Source organism: Bison bison, unplaced genomic scaffold (genome assembly GCF_000754665.1).
Source record: "Bison bison bison isolate TAMUID 2011002044 unplaced genomic scaffold, Bison_UMD1.0 scf7180017864304, whole genome shotgun sequence".
In the NCBI taxonomy this organism is placed as follows: domain Eukaryota; kingdom Metazoa; phylum Chordata; class Mammalia; order Artiodactyla; family Bovidae; genus Bison; species Bison bison.
Genome location: NW_011494876.1, coordinates 12,694,944 through 12,716,376, shown reverse-complemented (window position 1 = coordinate 12,716,376; position 21,433 = coordinate 12,694,944). Strand labels below are relative to the sequence as shown.

The 21,433-nt window shown below is 43.6% G+C and overlaps 1 protein-coding gene across 2 annotated transcripts in view; it reads left to right on the top strand.

Annotated features, from left to right (window-relative positions):
- CACNA1D (calcium channel, voltage-dependent, L type, alpha 1D subunit) overlaps positions 1-21,433 on the top strand; it is a 349,684-nt gene that overhangs the window by 173,910 nt on the left and 154,341 nt on the right. For both annotated transcript variants that reach the window (XM_010851679.1, XM_010851678.1), the window contains exons 4-7: positions 5,869-6,008; positions 15,852-15,994; positions 20,624-20,776; positions 21,325-21,433. In XM_010851679.1, the coding sequence (XP_010849981.1) occupies positions 5,869-6,008; positions 15,852-15,994; positions 20,624-20,776; positions 21,325-21,433 (545 nt within the window). The remainder of the gene's footprint in view (positions 1-5,868; positions 6,009-15,851; positions 15,995-20,623; positions 20,777-21,324) is intronic.

Sequence of the window (21,433 nt, the reverse complement as noted above, 5' to 3'; positions counted from 1 at the left end):
GGAACATCTTAGCAGGAAAGGCCGTTGACTAATGTTTGGTCAGAACCTCTCATTTTGCCCATTTATCTCCTCATTTATAAATATCGAGTATCTGTTTTTGTGACAGACTTGGAAATACAGTGATGTATGAAATAGAAATGGTCCCTGATTTTATAAGAAATTATCATTTATTGGAATAGACAAGTATCAAAGAGGTAGTTTTTTTTTTAATTTAAATTTTCCGTTGTGAAGAGTGCTGTGCAGAAATATGGTGAGCTTTGCCAGCATATACCAGTGGGCCTGAATTTTGTCTGGGAGGTCAGCAGAGGTTTTGCTGAGAAAGTGTCATTTAAGCTGAGCTTTGAAGGACAGATGGAACTTAGCATGATGTAAAGGCAGGAATTGGGTGAGGCTGGAGGGAGGCATCCTGTGGTGAGGAACAGGGTGTGGACCTGAGTGAGTCGAGGCTAAGTGGGGCTAGCAGAATACAGATGCAACTCCAGGCCCTGTGTTCTCTCCACAGCTCCGTGCTGGGCTTGTGTCAGTCCCGGGTCAGGGTTGTGTGCTCACCAGAGATGGGCGTTGACACCTTTAGGGGTAGGGCTAGCACACAAGGTGGGTGAAGCAGAATGGACCGAGGTGTGGAGAAGGGAAAGCATGAACTTGGGAGCATAGTGGAAGGGAGCAGGTCAGCCCGTGACGTGCAGTGGATGCTCTTGCAGGAGAGGAGTGAGGAGGCTGGAAGGGACAGAAGGGTGGAAGGTAAGGGTGTTCACAGGGGCTCCAGCTGGCATTGAAAGGAAGGACCTGGGAGACGCTAGGATCAGTTGTTCTCTACAGTCTGACTGTTGAGCCCAGGCTTGTTCTAGGAAGGGTTTTTGGTAATTTAGAAAGATTCCTGTCCTGCTTGTTTTGCTTTTTGGTACATATGCTAGAACCCTAAGTTCTCATGTTTTTATGCCCCTTTCAGTCTGGCCGTGTTGCTTAATGCCTTGTCTTTTTTTTTTTTTCTTTTCTACCTCCTATTGGGACCCATGAGTACTTTATGTGTGCCCTGTATGGTGTTGGAAAGTGAAAATGTTAGTTGCTCAGTCATTTCTGATTTTTTGTGACTGCCTGGACTGTAACCCACCAGGCTCGTCTGTCCATGGAATTCTCCAGGCAAGAATACTGAAGTGGGTTGCCATTTCCTTCTCCAGGGGATCTTCCTGACCCAGGGGTCAAACCTGGGTCTTCTGCATTACAGGAAGATTCTTTACCATCTGAGCCATCAGAGACTGGTATGGTGCTGGATGCTGGGATTACAAAGACAGTTAGAAATGATCTCTGCCTATAAGGAGCCCAGGTGGAGGACCCAGAAGGGATGTGTGTGTGAATGGGGAGACTCTGTGTCTTTTACTGCCAGGGTGCATGCCAGGAGACCTCTGCAAAGACTTGAGCCTTAGGGGTGATGAGCAAAGCAAAGAGATAAGCCTTACCTGGCTCACGAAGCCTCTGTTGATCTTTTGACAGCAGGTGGGGACTTCTGTGAGGGTAGGGACCAGGCTTCCTGAGGGAGACACAGGTGCTCAGGGATGCATGAATGGAGAGAGAGATTCATGATGGATGAATGTTTGTATCACAGTGCTAGTAAAGGGATCCTTGAAAATAGGACAGCTGACCTCCAAGTACAGGTAAGGATCCTGGCATCAACTGTTCCCTGCTAGTTGAGTTTCTGTTTCTCAAGGCTCTGTATGGGGTTAACTGGTTTAGAGACTCTTGCTTTAGAGCCTCTCCTGCTTGGTGAAACCTCACTGTTGAAAGAAGGTAAATCAGGTTTCAGAATTAGATGTTCAGCTTTCATTTCTCTAGTGACTTGGGTCTCATAGGGGACTTTCATCCACATAACAGAGTGGTCTCTGGTGAAGACTTGGTGCTTTCTGCTTTCTTAAAAGATGGTTTGGCTGGCCCTGCTCATCCAGGATCCCCTGTTAGTGAGGTGGATCCCTGCTGGTGTCTGGGTGAGTGTGCCTGGCAAATGCAGGGAAATTGGGGTACAAGAATTATGTACTCTTCTTGTTTGGCCTGGAGTAGGGTTTTTAAGTGGAGAAGGCAATGGCATCCCACTCCAGTACTCTTGCCTGGAAAATCCCATGGACGCAGGAGCCTGGTAGGCTGCAGTCCATGGGGTCACTAAGAGTCAGACACGACTGAGCGACTTCAGTTTCACTTTTCTCTTTTCATGCACTGGAGAAGGAAATGGCAACCCACTCCAGTATTCTTGCCTGGAGAATCCCAGGGATGACGGAGCCTGATGGGCTGCTGTCTATGGGGTCGCACAGAGTCGGACACGACTGAAGCGACTTAGCATAGCATAGCATAGCATAGGGCTTTTAAGGTACAGCCCCTGCCCAGGGGCCACCTCACTTCATGTTCATCTCTGGAGGGCTCGCTTGCCTCTCTTCAGTCGCTGCATTCCTTCATCCTTACCGTGGTGGCTTCCTTGTGCTCCCACCCACCTGGGACTCTGGCTGCGTGTCTCCTCTGTGCAGCCTCTCACTGTCCTTCATCTAGGTGCATGTTTTCACCCTATCTGGTAAAGAACCTGGCCTTTTCTGGTGGCTTCCTTTCAAATCACTAACCAGCATTCTTTTCTCAAGTGAGCAATCCTCTTGTGAAGTAATTACCTCCCCTTCTAAGGATTGTTGTTTTGCAAGATTTTTCTTTAACACTGCATTTGCTTAACGTAGAAGGGTATTTGTTTCCTAAGAGTCCTTTTGAACAGCAGGATTGGGGGCCAGGATGACCTGGCTTCTAGGCAGATTGGTCTGCCATGCTCTTCAGGCTGTGATTGGTCAGCTGGCATCATGGTAGAATCTCTGTAGTAAAGAACTGCATTAAAGCAGGGTTACATTTCATATAATCAATTCCATCAAGTAATGTGCGGAGGATTTTGGAAAGAGAAGCCAAAAATCTTCAAAAAGGAGAGAGGGGAGGATGAGAGAGGGATAAAAGAGCCCTAAACAATTCAGTTTCACAAATAGCCCTTGTATTATTGTGGCAAAATTACTTATAAGTAAAAGCTGCAGAGGGAAAACAAGCTGTGTTTGGTGGGTGTAGTGTACTCTCTGTTCCCTGTCTTGTTTGTCTGCTCTAAAGTATAGTGCTGTGTTGACGTAGAGATGTTACTGCTCTGAATATTGATGGGAGCAAAAGCCTTTTTTTTTCTTTCTGTTTGGCCCAGTAAATAAAGCAGAAAGGATAAAGAGGGAAGAAGAATTGTAAAATCGACATGCTGTTTCCTGCTTATCTTGTTCCCTTACAATTCTAACTAACTCTCAAAAACATCCTGACGGTCTACCTTTGGTGGCCAGGGTCCAGTTTGAGGGCAGCAGATTGGTTTATTCAGAGAGTTTTGCTTCTGGTTAAATCTTCTCCTTTTAGGTCTCTAAGTTAGGGTCACTACCTCATCAAAGCCTTCCCGAATCTCTCCTCTGCAGTCAGTAGTGACGTCGGTCGCTGTTCTTCAGAACATCCACAGTGGCCTGAGTGTATACCCCGTGGGAGCTCAGCAGCTGGGGATGTGGCGGTGAATGGGAAAATGAGCCCTTGCTCTCACGAGGCTCACAGGGACTCCAGAGAGTGAACAGAGGAGTCCTTGGAGGTCTGCCTGGGGGACAAAGTGGCACACGTGCTGTTGCTCTGGGAGATTTCAGCTGCTCACCCCAGCCTGGAGGGTGTGGCTGCTGTGCAGAGGGATAGGTCATGGTCCAAGAGGGTCTTGCAGCCTGGTGAAGGGTGGTGTGGGGTACACGGGATGAGCCAGACCGAGAGAGGACCTATTGGGCGATCTGGAGGAAGCATGAGTGTGGGGGCTGGGGATGAGCAAGACTTTTAAAATTGAAAACACATGGACTCTGGCTAACTTTCACCACAAAGGAATTTATTAGACCACTCGGATGGTGTTCTGAGGATCAAGTGGTGCTCTTGAGGGCATGTGAGGAATGACACGGACCTGAAGGGAAGAACTGATGAACTGGCTTTTCAGCATGACCACTGGGGAGTGGAGAATGGGGATAAAGGCTGGGGTATCTCCAGGGTTGGACAGTTCCCTGCTGGTAAACAGGAAGAATGCAGTGGCAAAACTCAGGGAAGTCCCATCTGGGACTCGTCTGCAATGGAGGGGTAGTACTCTGGTGGCAGCTAGAGCCCAGGGTGGCCTAGACAAAACATTGCTTCTGTGGAGCAAAGCAAGTCCTTGCAGGAGTGGTGGTTGTTTAGTCGCTCAGTTGTGTCTGACTCTGCAACCCCGTGGACTGCAGCACGCCAGGCTTCCCTATCCTTCACTATCTCCTGGAGCTTGCTCAAGCTCATGTCCATTGAGTTGGTGATGCCATCCAACCATCTCATCCTCTGTCATCCCCTTCTCCTTCTGTCTTCAGTCTTTCCCAGCATCAGTGTCTTTTCTAATGAGTCGGCTGTTTGCATCAGGTGACCAAAGTATTGGAGCTTCAGTTTCAGCAGGGGAGAAAGGGTCTAACCCTTTGGCCTTATCAGAGGGCAGAACTGCTTATCAAGGTGCAGAACTGTTCTTTGTCAGTTCCCTCTCCTGCAATATCTTCTGTGTATCACACCTGAAACCCTTACCTCCTGCACTGGACTAAACGTTTCAAAGATAGGAACACTGTGATGATGTTTTTCTTATCTTGGCTCCTGGAGTGGGGCCCATCGTGGAGAAGAGGTGCTCACTAAGTATTTCCTGAGTCAAATTTATTTGCCCTCTTGCACTAGGCATCTTAATAAGTGAATTCCATGACTTCTGTTTTCCTGAGGCATTGGTAGCTTTCCTCAGGGCTCACAGAGAATTAATATTAGCAGAGGACTTTATGGTCCATGTAAAAGAGTTTTAATTAGGATTTTTCACTTAGTTGTTCTTTAAGTAGCTTTTTGCCAGCACATACCTCTTGTAAAATTGACCTCATACATCTCAACAGTCCATATTTCTTTTGAAACCCAAGCCATACAAAGAAAACCTTAGTAAAAGAAGAAAGAACTAACATTTTGAGACTTGCTGTTGGATGCATTTTCTACAATTCTTGGAATTACATAAGTTGGAGTCAGAAAGATTCTGAGATTCCCATAGCATGAGGGTGGCATCTCAGAGATCTGTGGCAGTAAGATGAAAGTGGCTACTGAGTCTGTTACGGGCATTCCAGGACTGAGCCCAGGCTCCCTGGGAATGTGTGTGGTTACCCATCAGCACTGTCAGCTGGGAGAGGTGGCACACCAATAAGGTAGCCATGGGCTTGCCATCCTGAATCCCCTCCTCCCACACCCTTACTGTGCAGGTGAGGAAATGCAGGTCCAGAGGACAGGAGGGGCTTGCTGAGGTCATCTTGCTGCTCAGTGACAAAGCCGATCCTGACCTAGAAGTCAAGGTGGAAACCCAAGAGGAAGAGAGGGTCAAAGCAGACACATCTTCCTTTCTTCCCAAGGACATTCTGTTCAAAGCCCCGAGGGAATCTTTGTAGCACCCTTGGGCTTTCCTGGGGGCCTGATTGGGTGAGCTTAGGAGGAAAACATGCTGCGTTTTGCAAATGTGCAGAAATAACAAACACGCGGTTATGTCCTAGGCAGGGTCACCATGCACACATCAAGGCAGGTGGCAAGGAGCGAGCGTGCAGTCCAGGATGAAAAGTGCTTTACACGTAGTTGCTTATGAGACAGTCAGTGTTAGAATTAAAATGCCTTCTTGCTCCAGGTGTAGTGTTAATTGTTCATTTCTCATAATAAAACTTGGCTTGGAATTAAATGCTAGTATTTCTGAGACACTGATTCTAACCCCTATTTCTTTTTCTTCTTCTCCCCCACCCCCAATTTGTTGTTTTGTTTCTTTGTTTCTCTTCACAGGAAAAAGTAGAATATGCCTTCCTGATTATTTTTACAGTCGAAACATTTTTGAAGATTATAGCATATGGATTATTGCTACATCCTAATGCTTATGTTAGGAATGGATGGAATTTACTGGATTTTGTTATAGTCATAGTAGGGTAAGTCCCTTTTACTTGGGGAAGTGTTTTTTTGGAACATGGAAGGTGGGGAGTAACAGAAAACAGTATTTTAAGGGCACAGGCTTGATGCTTTATGCTGGTGATTGTAGCCAGAACCTGTCAGGAGTTCTTTGAAGCCTGGCGATGCCAGAGACCAATTTGAAATTCTCTCATTGCTGTTACTCCCTCTTTGAGGAACGTGTTAAGGAAGGAAGTTCAAGCTCAGCTAGTGATGTGAGAGGGTTCTTCTTACAAGGCCTTGGGCCTTTACAAATAGGCCAGCTCTGCTGGTGATTTGAGTCCAACGTGTAGAGCTCTTATACTTAACACCCTGTTAAGTTAAAAAACCAAAATAAAGCAGTAATAAATCCTTCATAGCAGTGAGATACTCTGCTATTTAACATCCCTTGAGCAAAGCTATTAATTTTTTTCTGCTGCCTTGGGGGAAAAGATTTGGCACACTACTATCCCATTTCAAATAACAAAACAAGTGCTTGAAAAATGTCAGATATCCGGCATGAAGTGAAATAAGCCAGAAAATGCAGAGAAGCAGACATTATCCCCGCATCCTGTCACAGGAAGAAGACACCAACAGTTTGAGTTAAAGGAGAATGTTAAAAAACAGTGGCCTGTGTTAGTTTGGTCCTTCAACACCTGGAAATGTTTCCAGCAAGAGAGAAATGAATCAGTGTCAGAGGAATGCTGGGTCTTTGGACCAAATACCTACACAGGAAAATAAGATCTATCCCTTCACTCAGTCTTAGTTGCCTAGCTGTAAGATGGGTTGTTCCTAAAATGGTATGTATTCCCATAGAGAGAAATTATTAAATGGCCTTTCTGTTTTCATCTCCATAACTTCATTCAAATGCTTTTTGCAGTTGAGCAAGGTGATTTTTTCTTTTGGATTATTATTTATCATGAATCCTTTACTTTTTCATGGGAGACTAATAGTGCTGGATATTTGGAGAGTGGGATAAATTTTGAGCCTCTTCTTTCAAATCTAGGAAGATAGAGTGGGATCCAAAATGGTAGCCCAACAGTATGATTAGACTTATGGAGAAAAATACTAACTTTTGCAAAAGCCACCCTAGTACATTGGCCCCTAAGGCATTATGGCAAAGATAGTGCAACTGAAATGAACAGGCAGTTGATATGTATCACACCTTCCTGTATTTGGTGAACTCTAACAAAGAATGGCAAGCAGGAGCCTTACAGGTCTCTCGGTTCTGGAATAATCTTGGTGTAACTCTCCTGACTCTGGACCGTCTGTTCATCTTAGCTCCATTTCTTTTGTCCCACCCTGCAATCAACTTTCCATCTGGAGGCACTTTTCCGACTATCATACAGCACAAAGACAGGGAGGGAATCAAGCAGAGAGTGGCGATCTCATTGAGTTGCAGAGACAGAGACGAGAGTTTAGGAAGGTTGAGATGGCTAAAATTGGAGAGGCATGGTATGGGAGCAGCGAGGGACCTATTCAGAGAAAGAGGTCCATAAATATGCCTTGGGGCCCTCTTGAGGTTTGGCTGAAGCCTAAGCTACACGTACATGGGATGATAGTCCATAAATCCAGACAAAGAATACTACTAGGGAAAAAGGAAGAGCTGGGGGCTACAGCTGACTAATAACTAGGGTTCATATAGGTCTGGGATTTGTTCAAGTTATAACCAACCAGAGTGGAAAGACCTTGTTGAACACCCTGGACTGTCAGTAGAAACCCCAGAAGGGCCATCAATAGTACAGCTAAACTAACTCTTGAGTGAGTGTTGGCAAACTGTGATCAGTGGGCCAAATTCAACCTGCTACCAATGTTTGTAAATAAAGTTTTATTGTAACACAGTCACAAGCATTTGTTTACATAGTTGAGTTATGTGGTTTAGGTCCAGAAAGCCTAAAATATTTACTGTCTGGCCCCTTACAAAACAGTTTTGACAACTCCTGTACTACTGTAAAAACTACCTGAAACCCCTGCTAATAGTATTTGAAAAAAAGCCTGAAAAGGAGCAGACTGACTTTCAAGTAACTTAAATGCCCGCCAAAGCCAAACTCAACACTCTTTAAAGGAAGACAACAAAATCCAGATAAAGTGTTCAGCATCCAGTCAAATATTTCTAGACTTTGAAGAAATGTGATCCATAACTAGTGGGAAATTCCATTAATAGAGGCAGACCTAGAAATGACAGACAGGATGGAATTAGTGGAGAATTACTTTACAAGCCTTTACAAACTATTATAAACATGTTTATATACTTAAAAGGAATATATGACCACAGTGAGAAAAGATGGGACAATGTAAAACAGAACCAAATGGAACTTTGAGAGCTGGAAAATATATCTGAAACGAAAAATTCCCTGGATTGATGTAACAGCAGAGTAGACTCAATAGAATAATCAAGTAATTTGAAGACATAGCAGTAACACACAAAAATAATGATGGAAAATAAAGGAATACCACCTTAGTGACCTGTGGGGTGAAGTGAAGTGAAGTCGCTCAGTCGTGCCTGACTCTTTGTGACCCCATGGACACCAGGCTCCTCCATCCATGGGATTTTCTAGGCAAGAGTACTGGAGTGGGTTGCCATTTCCTTCTCTAGGGAATCTTCCTGACCCAGGGGTCGAACCCCGGTCTCCCACATTGTAGACACACGCTTTACCGTCTGACATAATCTATTATTCATATACTTGGAGTCCCAGAAGATAGAAGATAGAGGGGAGACAAAAATATTTGAAGAAATAGTCCATATTTTCTAAACGTGATGAAAAACTTAGACTCACAAATCCAAGAAGGTCAACAAAGCCCAAAGTGAAGACGAAGAAAGCTGCATCAAGGCATATCATGATCATAATCAAATTGCTCAAGACCAAAGATAAAGAGAAATCTTAAAAGTAGAGAAAAAGTCATTGTAGACCTCTTGTCAACAACTATGCAATCCAGAAGACAACAGAAATTTTTAGAGTTCTAGAGGAAAAGGTCCACCTCGAATTCTTATTCAGTGAAGATACCTTAAAAAATTGAAGTAAGAAAGAAAATTTTTCAGACAAACCACAGCTGAGAATTTGCCACCAGGAGACCTGCACCTTAAGAAATACAAAGGAATTTCTTCACACTGATGAAAGACATTAGTAAGAAATACAAATCCATACAAAAGGAATGAAGAATGCCAGAAAGGGTAAATGCATGTATGAATATGAAAACATTTTTTCCTCATTTTAAAGTTTCTTTGTAGCAATTGATTGTTTAAAGCAAAAATAATAGCAGTGGATTGTGGGGTTTATAGCATCTATGAAAGTAAAATATAAAAATAGCATGAAGGATAGACCCAAGGAAATATCCATATAGCATAGAAAAGTGCTTGTACACTTGGTAGAATTATTTGAAGGTAGACAATGAGAAGTTAAAGAGTTTATGGTAAACCATAGAGCATAGACCAGCAAGCTTCAGCTCATAGACAAAAAAGACATTTACTGCCTTTTTCACCTCCTACATTGACAAAGTATTTGGCTGTCTGCTTTAACAGATTAAGTTTTATTGGAAGACAGTCACACTCACTCATGTTTATGGCTATTTGGTGTTAGGATGGAAAAGTTGACTAGTTGTCACAGAGACCCTGTGGCCTGCAAATCCTAAAATAGTTGCTCTCTGGCACTCCACAGAAAACTTGTGCTGACACTGGATCTAGAAGAGACACTCAAAAAATAAAGAGGTATAGTTGATAAGTCTGTATTAGAGATTAAATGGAATTCTTGAAAAGCTCATTTAATTCTTTTTTCAATAAGCAGGAAAGAAAAGTTTGGTGGATAGAGCAAGTAGAGAGCAAATAACAAGATGATAGATTTAAACCCAGCTATACCCGTATTTAAAATCCAGAGGTTATCAGATTTTATACATGTATTTGGTGTTAGGATGGAAAAACACTCAATTCTATAAGAAACCTAATTTACAAAGACAAATAATTTGAAAGTGAAAGGAGAGAAGAGGCTTCCCAGGTGACTCAGTGGTTAAAAAAAAAATCTGCTTGCCATTGTGGGAGTTTGATCCCCTGGTGAAGGAAATGGCAACCCACTCCAGTATTCTTTCTGGGGAAATTCCATGGACAGAGAAGGCTGGCAGGCTATAGTCCATGGGGTCACAAAGAGACGGACATGATTGAGTGACTAAACCCAACATAAATGGACAGAAAACTATATATCATGCAAAACTAATCAAAATTAAAAAACCAATCAAAAGAAAGCTTTATTAATAACCAACAAAGTAGACTTCAGAACAGGAAATATTATCAAGGATGCAGACATTTCATAATGATAAAGGAGTCATTTCATAAAGAAGATGTACTGCTAAGTCGCTTCAGTCGTGTCTGACTCTGTGCGACCCCATAGACGGCAGCCCACCAGGCTCCCCCGTCCCTGGGATTCTCCAGGCCAGAACACTGGAGTGGGTTGCCATTTCCTTCTCCAATGCATGAAAGTGAAAAGTGAAAGTGAAGTCGCTCAGTCATGTCCAACTCTTAGCAGCTCCATGGACTGCAGCCTACCAGGCTCCTCCATCCATGGGATTTTCCAGGCAAGAGTACTGGAGTGGGTTGTCATTTCCTTCTCTAAAAGAAGATGTAATAATCCTAAACGTGTATGTGGTGTGTGCGTATGTGTATGTAGATTGGCTGGTAGGCTTATATGCTATGATGATATATGTGCCTAATAACAGATCTTCAAAATACATGAAGCACAAACTGATGGAAATGAAAGGGGGAAATAGAGAAATCTTCAATTGCAGTTGTACACTTTAATCCTCCTCTCTTGGAAGTGTTGATAGACCATCTAGCCAGAAAATCTTTAAGGATATAGGGACTTCTGAACAGTCCCATCAACCAACTCGAGGAAATTGATTTTTCAGAGCACTGTGCCCATCAGGAGCAGAATGCACATTCTTTTCACGTGCATGTGGAACATTCAGCAGTAAAGACATATTCTGGGTCATGAAACAAATCTCAGTGAACTTAAGATTAAAATAATACGAAAGGATGTTTTGAAAGAATTTAGCAGTGTTTTAAAGAAGCATGTAAATTTCTATATATTAGTCATGAACAATTTGAAAAAGAAATGTTAACAACATTATTATTTATTATATCATCAAACCCATGGACTATTGAGGGATAAATAGTACACTGACAATGACCAAACCTCCTGAGAGAAATTAAAAAAGACCTAAATACATGTTATCAACTGGAAGACCCAATGTTCCAATTCATGGACTGGAAGACTCAATATTGTTAGAATATCAGTCATTCCCAAATTGTGATATAGATTGAATCTAATCTAAATCCCAGTAAGATTGTTGCAGAGACTGACAAATTTATTCAAAATTTTATATGACAATTAGAGAGGCTCTAGACTAGCCAAGGAAATCTGTAAGAACAAACCTGGAACCTGATTTTAAGACGGTCTACAAAGCCACAGTTCTCAAGACAGTGTGGTACTAGAATAAGGGGTAGAAATACAGATCAGTGGAACAAAATAGAAAGTTTAGAAATACGCCCATATGGATGTGATCAACGGATTTTAGATAGAGGTGTCATGATGACTCAATGGATTAAGGAAACAATTTTCAACAAATAGTGCTGGAACAACTGTCCGTGTGAAAAAGACGACTTTCTCTATTCTTACCTCATACCATATACGAATAATGCCTTAAAATGAATCATAAACCTATATTTAAAGGCTAAAACTGTATTTATAGGAGAAAATTTTTATGACTTTGGGCTAGGTAGAAACTTCTTAGGACCTGAAAAAGCATTTGCCACAAAAGAAATAATAGAATTTTTGAACCTTATCAAAATTAAAACTTTTATTCAAAAGAGACACTGTGAAGAAAATAAAAAGATACGGCACAGATTGGGAAATAATATTCCCACTACATATATATGACCATGGACTTGTGTTCAGAATTTGTAACGAACCCTTATAACTAGAAGGTAAGAATATGACCCAGTACATAAATGGGCAAAAAATTTGAACAGATCTTCACAAAAGATGTGTAAATGGTCAACAAGCACCTGAAAAGATGTTCAGTGTTATTGATAATTGGAGAAATGCCAATTAAAACAGTGACATAGCATTACATACCCACTAGTATTAGTAAAAAGATTGACAATACCAGATGTTAAACAAGATATGGAGCAACTGGAACTCTTACACACTGCTTATAGAAATAGAAAATGGTAATATCACTTTGGAAAAGTTTGCCAATTTCTTACAAAGGTAACTATACAGTGTTCATATGACCAGTCCTGTTCTTGAGTACTTAACCAAAATAAGTTAAAATACATGTTCACAAAGAGACTTCATAGTAGAGAGAAACTGGTAACAACCCAAATATTCTTCAGCAGATAAATGGATAAACTCATTGTGGTATGTTCATATAGTGGAATATAATTCAACAATAAAATGTAGCAGCTTGCTGCTCCTGCTGCTAAGTCGCCTCAGTCGTGTCCGACTCTGTGTGACCCCATAGACGGCAGCCCACCAGGCTCCCCCGTCCCTGGGATTCTGCAGGCCAGAACACTGGAGTGGGTTGCCATTTCCTTCTCCAGTGCATGAAAGTGAAAAGTGAAAGTGAAGTCACTCAGTTGTGTCCGACTCTTCGCGACCCCATGGACTGCAGCCCACCAGGCTCCTCTGCCCATGGGATTTTCTAGGCAAGAGTACTGGAGTGGGGTGCCACTGCCTTCTCTGATGTAGGAGCTTGGATGATCTCAAAACTATGGTGAACAAAAGATAAAAGGAGAACATGCTGTATGACTCTATTCATGTAAGATTCTAGAAAAGGAAATAAAAACAACTCTACATGATAAAACTGATAAAGTCAGTGGACACCTGAGGCTGAGCTGAGGATGACTGTAAAGAGGCATGAGAGAACTGTTTGAGTGTTTGTTACTTGGGCTCATGCCTTTGTCAAAACCTGTCTCACTGTACTCATTAAATGGTTGCATTTTATTTTATATAAAGTAAGCCACAGTAAAGTTGGTTTACATAAAAAAAATCATCTAAGAAACTCAAGTTGAACTGGCCTCGATCTTTTTTTCTCATTAAATATGAAGACCTTTAGAACATCAGATTATCCTTTATTTAAAATATGTACAAAAGTATAGTCAAAGAGCAGAAGAAAAGTTTAAAAAGGAAAATTTAATTGTTATGTCTTTACTTGAATCAAATTCCTACTCACTAAAGTTTCCAACTGCCGATTCTATCTTAATCCAATGGATTTTCCATTCCAAGTCAACCATGACCTATTGCTTTTGTCAAGATTCCCAATAACAGAGACGTTAGGAAAGTAATTGATATTTTCTAAAATGTTAACTGTTATAATGTGACCACAGGAAGGTTCAACGTGTCTACCAGAGCTGATGTAATTCTCTGTATAGAAAAGTTTGATCTGAGCCAACTTGTATTCCTCTCCTCTAAATTTTCCGATAAACATGTCTTGCAGGCATTCAAGCTCATCACGTAAGCTTTGTGAACACGAGGGGCTCATTCCCTTAGTTCTAATTTGTGTCAGTTTGGGTAGCTCCTTGCCTTTTCCTTCTGTCTGGAGATATGCTTTTAATAACAACTGAGGATCAAATACTTTCTTCTTTTGTCCTCATCTCTTCAGGCACACGGTACTTAGTTTGGTTGGGTGGAAGGGGAGGACAATGAAAGGTGTAATCTCACAGAATATTAGAATGGGAAGGACAGGCTTCTGTATCATTTAATCAGTTTTCTCAGTTTCCACCGACATAAGCTAAGGCCCCAAGAAGGAGAGAGACTTTCCTAAAACCTCCTAGCTCTTAGGAATGGAAGCAAGGCCTGGCCCCTGAGGCCTCTGGCCGCCTGGAAACAACAGTCAGCTTTCCCTGTCTGACTCAGGCTCCTCAGTGAGGGGGGCATTGTTCACCTGTTTTCAAGGGCGTCACTGAAGAACAGGGGAGCAAAGGGCCATGTTGTGTACATTGCAAAACACTCATACTTGAAAGCAATCTTAAGTCACCACCTGCGTAATTTATTTTCCTAACCCTTTGGGATGAAAATTCCTGTGGCTGCTGCATTTCGGAAGAGTTGGAGGTTTTCTTTCTTCCTTTGGCTTTGTTTTTGTGACACTGTGAACTTGTTTGGGAGGGCAGACTTCTAACATCAGCCTTGACTGGGGGGGATTTACAGTAATGACAAAACTGTGCTAATGAGAGAGAGAGAGACCTGTCATAAATGGGATACATTTCCCATAACCAGAAAGAGCCTGCCTTCTGTAGCTTTGAAAAGGTAAAGACCTGACATACTCCTGCTCCACTTGCCCTGCCTCCCACCCCCTGAAGTTCACTGCTAATTGTGGTACTGTTATTAAAGCAAATGACCGTCTTTAAACACCCCAGAATGCTATGGCTCTGCCCCATCAGGGCTGTAATCAGACCACCCTGTATTTTATGGACTTAGTGTCTTGGCTATCCTGAGGCGTGCCAGTGGGGGCAGAGTTTCTACTTTAGCTGCTAATTAAACTTTGGAAACCTTTTCTTTGTTGCTGGGCCAATCATTTCCACAATCTGATTGGCCTGAGTCGATTCTGTTTGAAAGGGGCAAATTTCTATTTATTCTGAAAAACAAGCAACAATTCCAAAGAACAAATGTTTATTTGAAAAAAAAAAATGTTTATTTGAAAGAGCAAAAGTAACTGTCAAGTGAGTGGATTGCCTGAAAATAGCTTTATTCAAAAAACCTTCTGAGAATAGGAAAAAATTTGTGGTGGCTGCCAGATACAATATTATTCACATTTCAAAAGAGAAAATGACGATATTAGTACCTTGTCTTAGGTTTCTGCATTTGGCTTTTGCTCAGCTCCTTGGCATCTGTGATTTACAGCATGCCCTGAACATCCCTGTGAGGATGGAGGTGGGGCTGTGTGACTCAGTGACTGTATTGGAAGTGGAATAACATACTGAATAAGATTTGGGAGTTTGGAGTTATTCACTCATTGACTTATTCATCATATATTTCTTGAGTGCCTCCTGTGGTCAGGAACTGTTTTAGGCACTGGGCTGAAACAGACTAAACGAACAGAGAGACGACAGTTCCCTGCCATTGTGGTAAAGAACCTGCTTCCCAGTGGAAGAAACTTGAGAGACTTGGGTTGGATCCCTGGGTCGGGAAGGTCCCCTGGAAAAGGAAATGGCAACCCACTCCAATATTCTTGCCTGGAGAATCCCATGGACAGAGAAGCCTGGTGGACTGCAGTCCATGGGGTCGCAGAGTTGGACACGACTGAAGTGACTTCCACTTAACATGTGGAGCCTACATTCAGTGAGGCCAACATACCTGGATTCATATGTTAGTTTTGCCATGTGTTGTGTGGCCTTGGGTAGGTTGGTTGTTCTCACCAAGTTTGCTTCCTCACATGTAATTTAGTGCCCATGATCTCCACTGCATAACATTTTTGAGGATTAACAAGATAACTGACGAAAAGTGCTTAGCACATGGTGAGCGCTCATGAATGGGAACTGCTATGATTATTGTCGTCATTACTGCTGTTTGGGCAATTCCATTGTCGTCATTGAAAGAGGGGATTCATGAGGGATCCAGGGGGCTATCTTGCTAGGATGCTCCATTGGCAGGAAAACAGGTGAGATCAGTCCCATCTCTGGTCCTTTTAGATGTAGGATCCTAGCCAGGGGTCACAGCCCAGTTCTCACCTCTGCCTTGCTTTCCCGTAAGCATCAGCCTTACAGAATTAGCTTTTGTTCAAAAATAGCTATGCTCACCATCCTGTTTTGCTTCCCTGGGTGACAGACTCTAACATTTCTTCCTCTCTTCTTCTTTCAGATTGTTTAGTGTAATTTTGGAACAATTAACCAAAGAAACAGAAGGCGGTAACCACTCCAGTGGCAAATCAGGAGGCTTTGACGTCAAAGCCCTCCGCGCCTTTCGAGTGTTACGACCACTTCGACTAGTATCAGGAGTGCCCAGTAAGCACGTTTCGTTTCCTAAAGCCAGGATTTTGTGGATGGTTTTCTTCTGGGTGGGTCTCGGGATTATGAAGCAGGGCGTGATAAGGTGAGTTGCTGTTCTCCAGCCAGGGTCTCTGCAGGCGACACCGTGGAGGCCTTCACTGTGTACAAAGTGCTCTTGCTATGTTGTCACTTTGGGTCCCTGCGACAGCCCCAGTGGGAGTAGAGTAGGGACGGTAGTGATCATTGTCTTCCTAATTTTGTAGAAGAGAGACCTTTCTCTTGGGCAGAGGCCAAGTGAATGGTGGTAGGAGACCGTGAGTTCAGGCCTCCTGGCTGCAGTCTGGTCTTCAGCCTCTGACACCATCACCACCATCACTTCCTCCCACTTTCAGGCCTGCCCCTCTGAGCATGGTGGGTTATATAGACAGGAGTGTCAGAGGGCTCAGCTGACTGCCTTTTCTCAAAGTGAGCCGCAAGGGCCTGGAATCCTAAAGCGTCTACTTAACTGTCCCGCAGAGGGGCTGTGCCCATCCCATTGTGGGAGGAAGTGGATGCTTCTGGGTCCTCCCTGTGTGTAGGGCACAGTAGCACCTGCCGGAAGGTGGTTGTAAGGTCTGATTGCAGTAATGCAGAGAGAGCCTTCAGCACAAGGTCTGGAGTTGGACCGAGTGCTCAGAGTGGGAGATGCTGTGTCACCCGCTCGTCTATGGTACCTGTCCGTGCCAGGCCCTCGTTTGCTTCTTTGCTCCAGATCTCCAGGCCAGATCCAGTGCCACCTGAAAATGGAAAAGATGCCCCATCCATGCCCCAGCCAGGAATTTGCATAAGGAGCAAGGCGTGTGCTTCCCTGGGCTCTGCCCGTGAGAGGACATCTCTCTTGGGGACTTCTGAGGGCAGATACTAGTGCCTCTCCAAGGACTGTGGCTGTGAGGTGACTGCCTGCTTCCAGCTGCAGGATGGCTATGGGACTGCAGGGTGTGCCTTTTTTTCACAGCTCATAAAACCTTCAAAAGAGCACAGATCATGTTTTTGCTTCTTCAGAAGTTCTTCATAAAATTGTATTAAACCCACTGGCACTCAGAATGCACCAAAAATTCTCTGGAAAAAAAAAAAAAACAAACCTTCCAAATTTAACATTTTAAAATGTAGGAAGTGGTGTTTTGTGTGTACTTGTTTTTCCAGATGGTTCATTTATTTTTCATTGAAAAAGATCAGCACAAGTCAAAGCCACAGTACCGTCTGGAAGCAATTGAGAAAAATAGACATACCTTGAAAATGACTGGCCCTGTTGCGTGTGCCATGATTAAATGAGAAGTTCAGTGAGCAAACATGAGGTTTCAGATTCAGTTGTTACAGCTTAATCTAATTTCAAAGTAACCACGGCAACTTTTTCCCCCAAAGAGCAAATGACAGGCCAGCCTGCCTGCGGTATTTCTGTTGTGAGCAGACGCGCGGGTGCTGTGGCTCTGTGGATCTGAGTCATACGTGAGGACTTCTCAGCCTGTGTTCGTTAACTGCCCTGTGGGGAGCATCCAAGTCTCTCACCAGACCCCGCTGGGCTTTGGGGAGATGGATTGGGGGCTCTGGGTCATGCTCTTTCCTGTGCTGGTTGGCAGCTGTGGACTAGTGATTTCTTAAGTACCTGCAATTGTTAAAAATGCCTGGGAAGGTGTGACTGTTTACAAGTACCTCAGAGATGTCTAATCCTTTCTGAAGACAACTCAGACTGTCCTGCAAGACTGATTTTGTGTGTGTATGTGGACATAAGTTCCTTCCATGGAAGGTAAATATGTGTTTCAAATAGAGTCCTTCAGATGTGTGTGGAGCTCTTCACCACCCACTCTCAGGTAATAAGTACATATGAGAATCCTCGAGCATTATATAGGAAACAACCATCAGGATCATCTGGTCCAAGAGCACTGTCTTCTAGGTGAGGAAGCTTGCAGAAACCTTGGGCAGGTTCTCACAGCTAGTGGGTGGCCAGACGGGACCAGACCCTTGGCCTCCTAGTTCCTGGCTCAGCGTTCTTTCTGCTCCATTTCACAGCTTCCTTGGTTAGAGCTCTGTGAAATCTGCTGGACACATTGGTCGTGTACAAAAGAGCCTAATACCATGAAAGTGTACACATGCACTTGAAGATATAATGTCATTATTTCATAAATGTGGCCCATCTGAAATATTACAGTTACAATAAACATATTTATGAAACATAGGGCTCACTGCCATTCAGTTGAGAAGAGCTAATGCTGGATGATGATTTTGGATGGCCCTTGCATGTCTTAAAATAACAACCAAATGAAAAAACAAACAAACCCCGTCTTGTCCAAGTAGATTAGAGCATATGTTTCTTTTTCTCTTCATCTATTCCTTATGGAAGATGAAAACATTACAAGTCATCCTATTGATCATTGTTTTCTTTAGAAGACATCATTTGAACATTTAAATATCCGAAGGCAGCATGTAGGATTTTGTCTTAATGAAAGTCTGGAAAGAAGTTATTTGTGAGTCTGAAAAACCTCTTATCATTCTTCCCTCCCCATCCCGTCCCCCACCTCTTCCCGTGTACTTCATATCAAGGTGAACTTTTACTGTTACTGCTGATAAGTATTTTTCTCTTTGCTCGGTGTGTTCTGATTTCTAATGTATTTCATTCTAGCATCTCAGCCTCTTCGTTCTTTCCTTGGATATGTATTGGGAAGCTACTGTGAGAAGAAACTAGAAAAGGGCACTTTGGAGGAGAGAGAGAGCAGGGAGAGGAAGGGAAAGAAAAAGAAAAGGGAGAGAAAGATGGATTGGGGGCTCTGGGTCATGCTCTTTCCTGTGCTGATTGGCAGCTGTGGACTAGTGATTGCTTAAGTACCTGCAATTGTTAAAAATGCCTGGGAAGGTGTGTCTGTTGATGGTGGAGAAGCTGAGGTGGGTCTCAGTGGTGGCCACGTGTCTCACTGTGCAGGGCGCGTGCAAGGTGTCAGGGGGCCTGCATCTAGTTGGCTCTGGTTTCCTGCTGACCGCTCTCCCTCCAGCTCCTGCTTCCTTCCACCTGGTCCTGAGTATTGCCCCACTGTCCCTCTTGGCCTGGTCTTTTCTCTTCCTGTACCATGGCTCTCAGTGTTGCTGCAGGTGTGGGTAGCTCCAAGGTTTGCACATCTCTCCCTCATCTCTAAGGTCTGAGGTTCAGCCGCAGGGCACAGCCTCCTTCTTGTGAAGTGATCAGACTCACCAGGTGTTCAGTCCTCACCCTCCCCTTCCTCTAACGCTCTTTTACCTCCCCCACTCCAGGGGAGCCTCCTTTTGCTCAGGCCCCAGGGTTAGCCTCATGACCCTGCCAACCTGGGCACCTTCCTCTAACTCAGACTCACTTGCTGAGTTCTGATCTCTTCTGGATCCTCACCCTGTCCTCCCTGGAGAGCCCAGCACCCTCCAGCTACTTCTCTGCCTGTTTTGCCTTTTGCATCCCCACTTGTCTTGATAAGGGGCTTCCCTAGTGGCTCAAATGGTAAAGAATCTGCCTGCAATGCAGAAGACCCAGGTTCCATCACTGGGTTGGGAAAATTCCCCTGGAGAAGGAAATGGCAACCCACTGTAGCACTCTTGCCTGGAGAATTTCATGGACAGAGGAGCCTGGCAGGCTATAGTCCACGGGATAGCAAAGAGTTGGACACGACTGAGCAACTTTCACTTTTTATCTTTCTAAAAAGGCTGCCTTTTGAGTTTTCTTGGCTCTTTCCCATGTGTACATGTTATGAAACATTTGTTTGATTTTCTCTTATTTAGAATAAATGAAGAAGCTGTCTTTTGACAGCCTCTAAAGTCTGGCCTCTAAAGCCTCTAAAGTCCCCTAAAGTAGACTAAAGTCTGGCCCCGTAATCCGAATCCAGAACCCAGAGCTACTTAGTAGATTGCAGCTGCAATCTGCTTGCCTTTTCTGCTACCCTTTTGCACCACATGACCGCCAACCAAGACTCGCCATCCCTGGCTCACATGACACTCACTTTCTTCTGTGCTTTGGATACTTTCTTCCCCTGCTTGGAGCAGCCTCTCTCCCATGCCCACGACCCATCTGCCTATGGAAATTCATCCTGCTTGGCCTTTAGGCCCTCCAGAGAGGGAGGCTCCTGCCCAGCCCTCTTCCTCCACACTGCACACAGAAGTGATGTCTTTCATCCTTCCTTTGATTTTCACTGTGTGATGTTACTCATCTAGCATCTGTGGGCTACCTTAGAGTAATTCATGTGTAATGCTTACGTCTCCCACTGGAACCTCACCTCTGGGAGGAACCACATTGTGTAATACATCTTCATAGTCCCCAAAACACTCCGCCTTATGTTTGCCATGTGGCGGATGTTCAAGGAATTTTGTTGAGTGCATGAACAAATGCAGAAATGAGTGACTTTTGTATCCAGCCGTTCCCTCTCTAGGCCTCAGTTTTCCCATCTTTCTAGTTAAGGGAGTTAGAGTAGATGATCTTTGAGAGGATCTTTTTAACTTATCTCACACCCAGGTTTCATGTTAATTCAAAGCTCTGAAATACCTCCTTGAGTTTTATTACCATGTGCCCCATACAGAACAGGCATCATTAGGAAGTACATAAACATATCCCTGAAATATTTTGCTGGCTCACAAACTTGTTTTTGTCTTTCCTAGGTTTACAAGTTGTCCTGAACTCCATTATAAAAGCCATGGTTCCCCTCCTTCACATAGCCCTTTTGGTATTATTTGTAATCATAATCTATGCTATTATAGGATTGGAGCTTTTTATTGGAAAAATGCACAAAACATGTTTTTTTGCTGACTCAGGTGAGTAATGAAAATGGTTGCTAACCAGACTATTTAAAAATTTGGCTTTCCCCAAAACAACTTTTCTGGTTTGGGGAAAATCTAAAACAGAGGGAGGGTGAAAAAAATGGAAAGCCAAATCCATTGGTAAATCTAAGCCAGTTCTTAGTGTGAATTATATTTAGAATTAATGAGAATTTAGTCTCTTTTTCTATCTTAATTTCCTATGTAATGTGTTCTGGCAACAAGATTGGGGGGCCCCCCTGAAACTGGAGTATGAGGTGAATCAATAATATTTCTCTGGGACTCCCCTGGTAGTCCAGTGGCTAGGAGTCCGTACTCCCAATGCAGGGGTCCCAGATTTGACTCTTGGTCAGGAACTAGATCTCATGTGCTGCATTAAGACCTGACACAGCCAAATGAGTAAAATGTAATATTTTTTTAAAAAATACTGTCAGTCTGTATAGGCTGAGGAAAGGTGCTGTGGGAGTGAGGACAGAGGAGGGAGGCATGGGCTCCCGAGGGTCATTCCTGCCCTGGGTAGTGAAGCCTGCCACTTCCGTTTGCAGATATGGTGGCTGAAGAGGACCCAGCGCCGTGTGCGTTCTCAGGGAACGGACGCCAGTGCACCGCCAATGGCACGGAGTGTAGGAGTGGCTGGGGGGGGCCCCAGGGGGG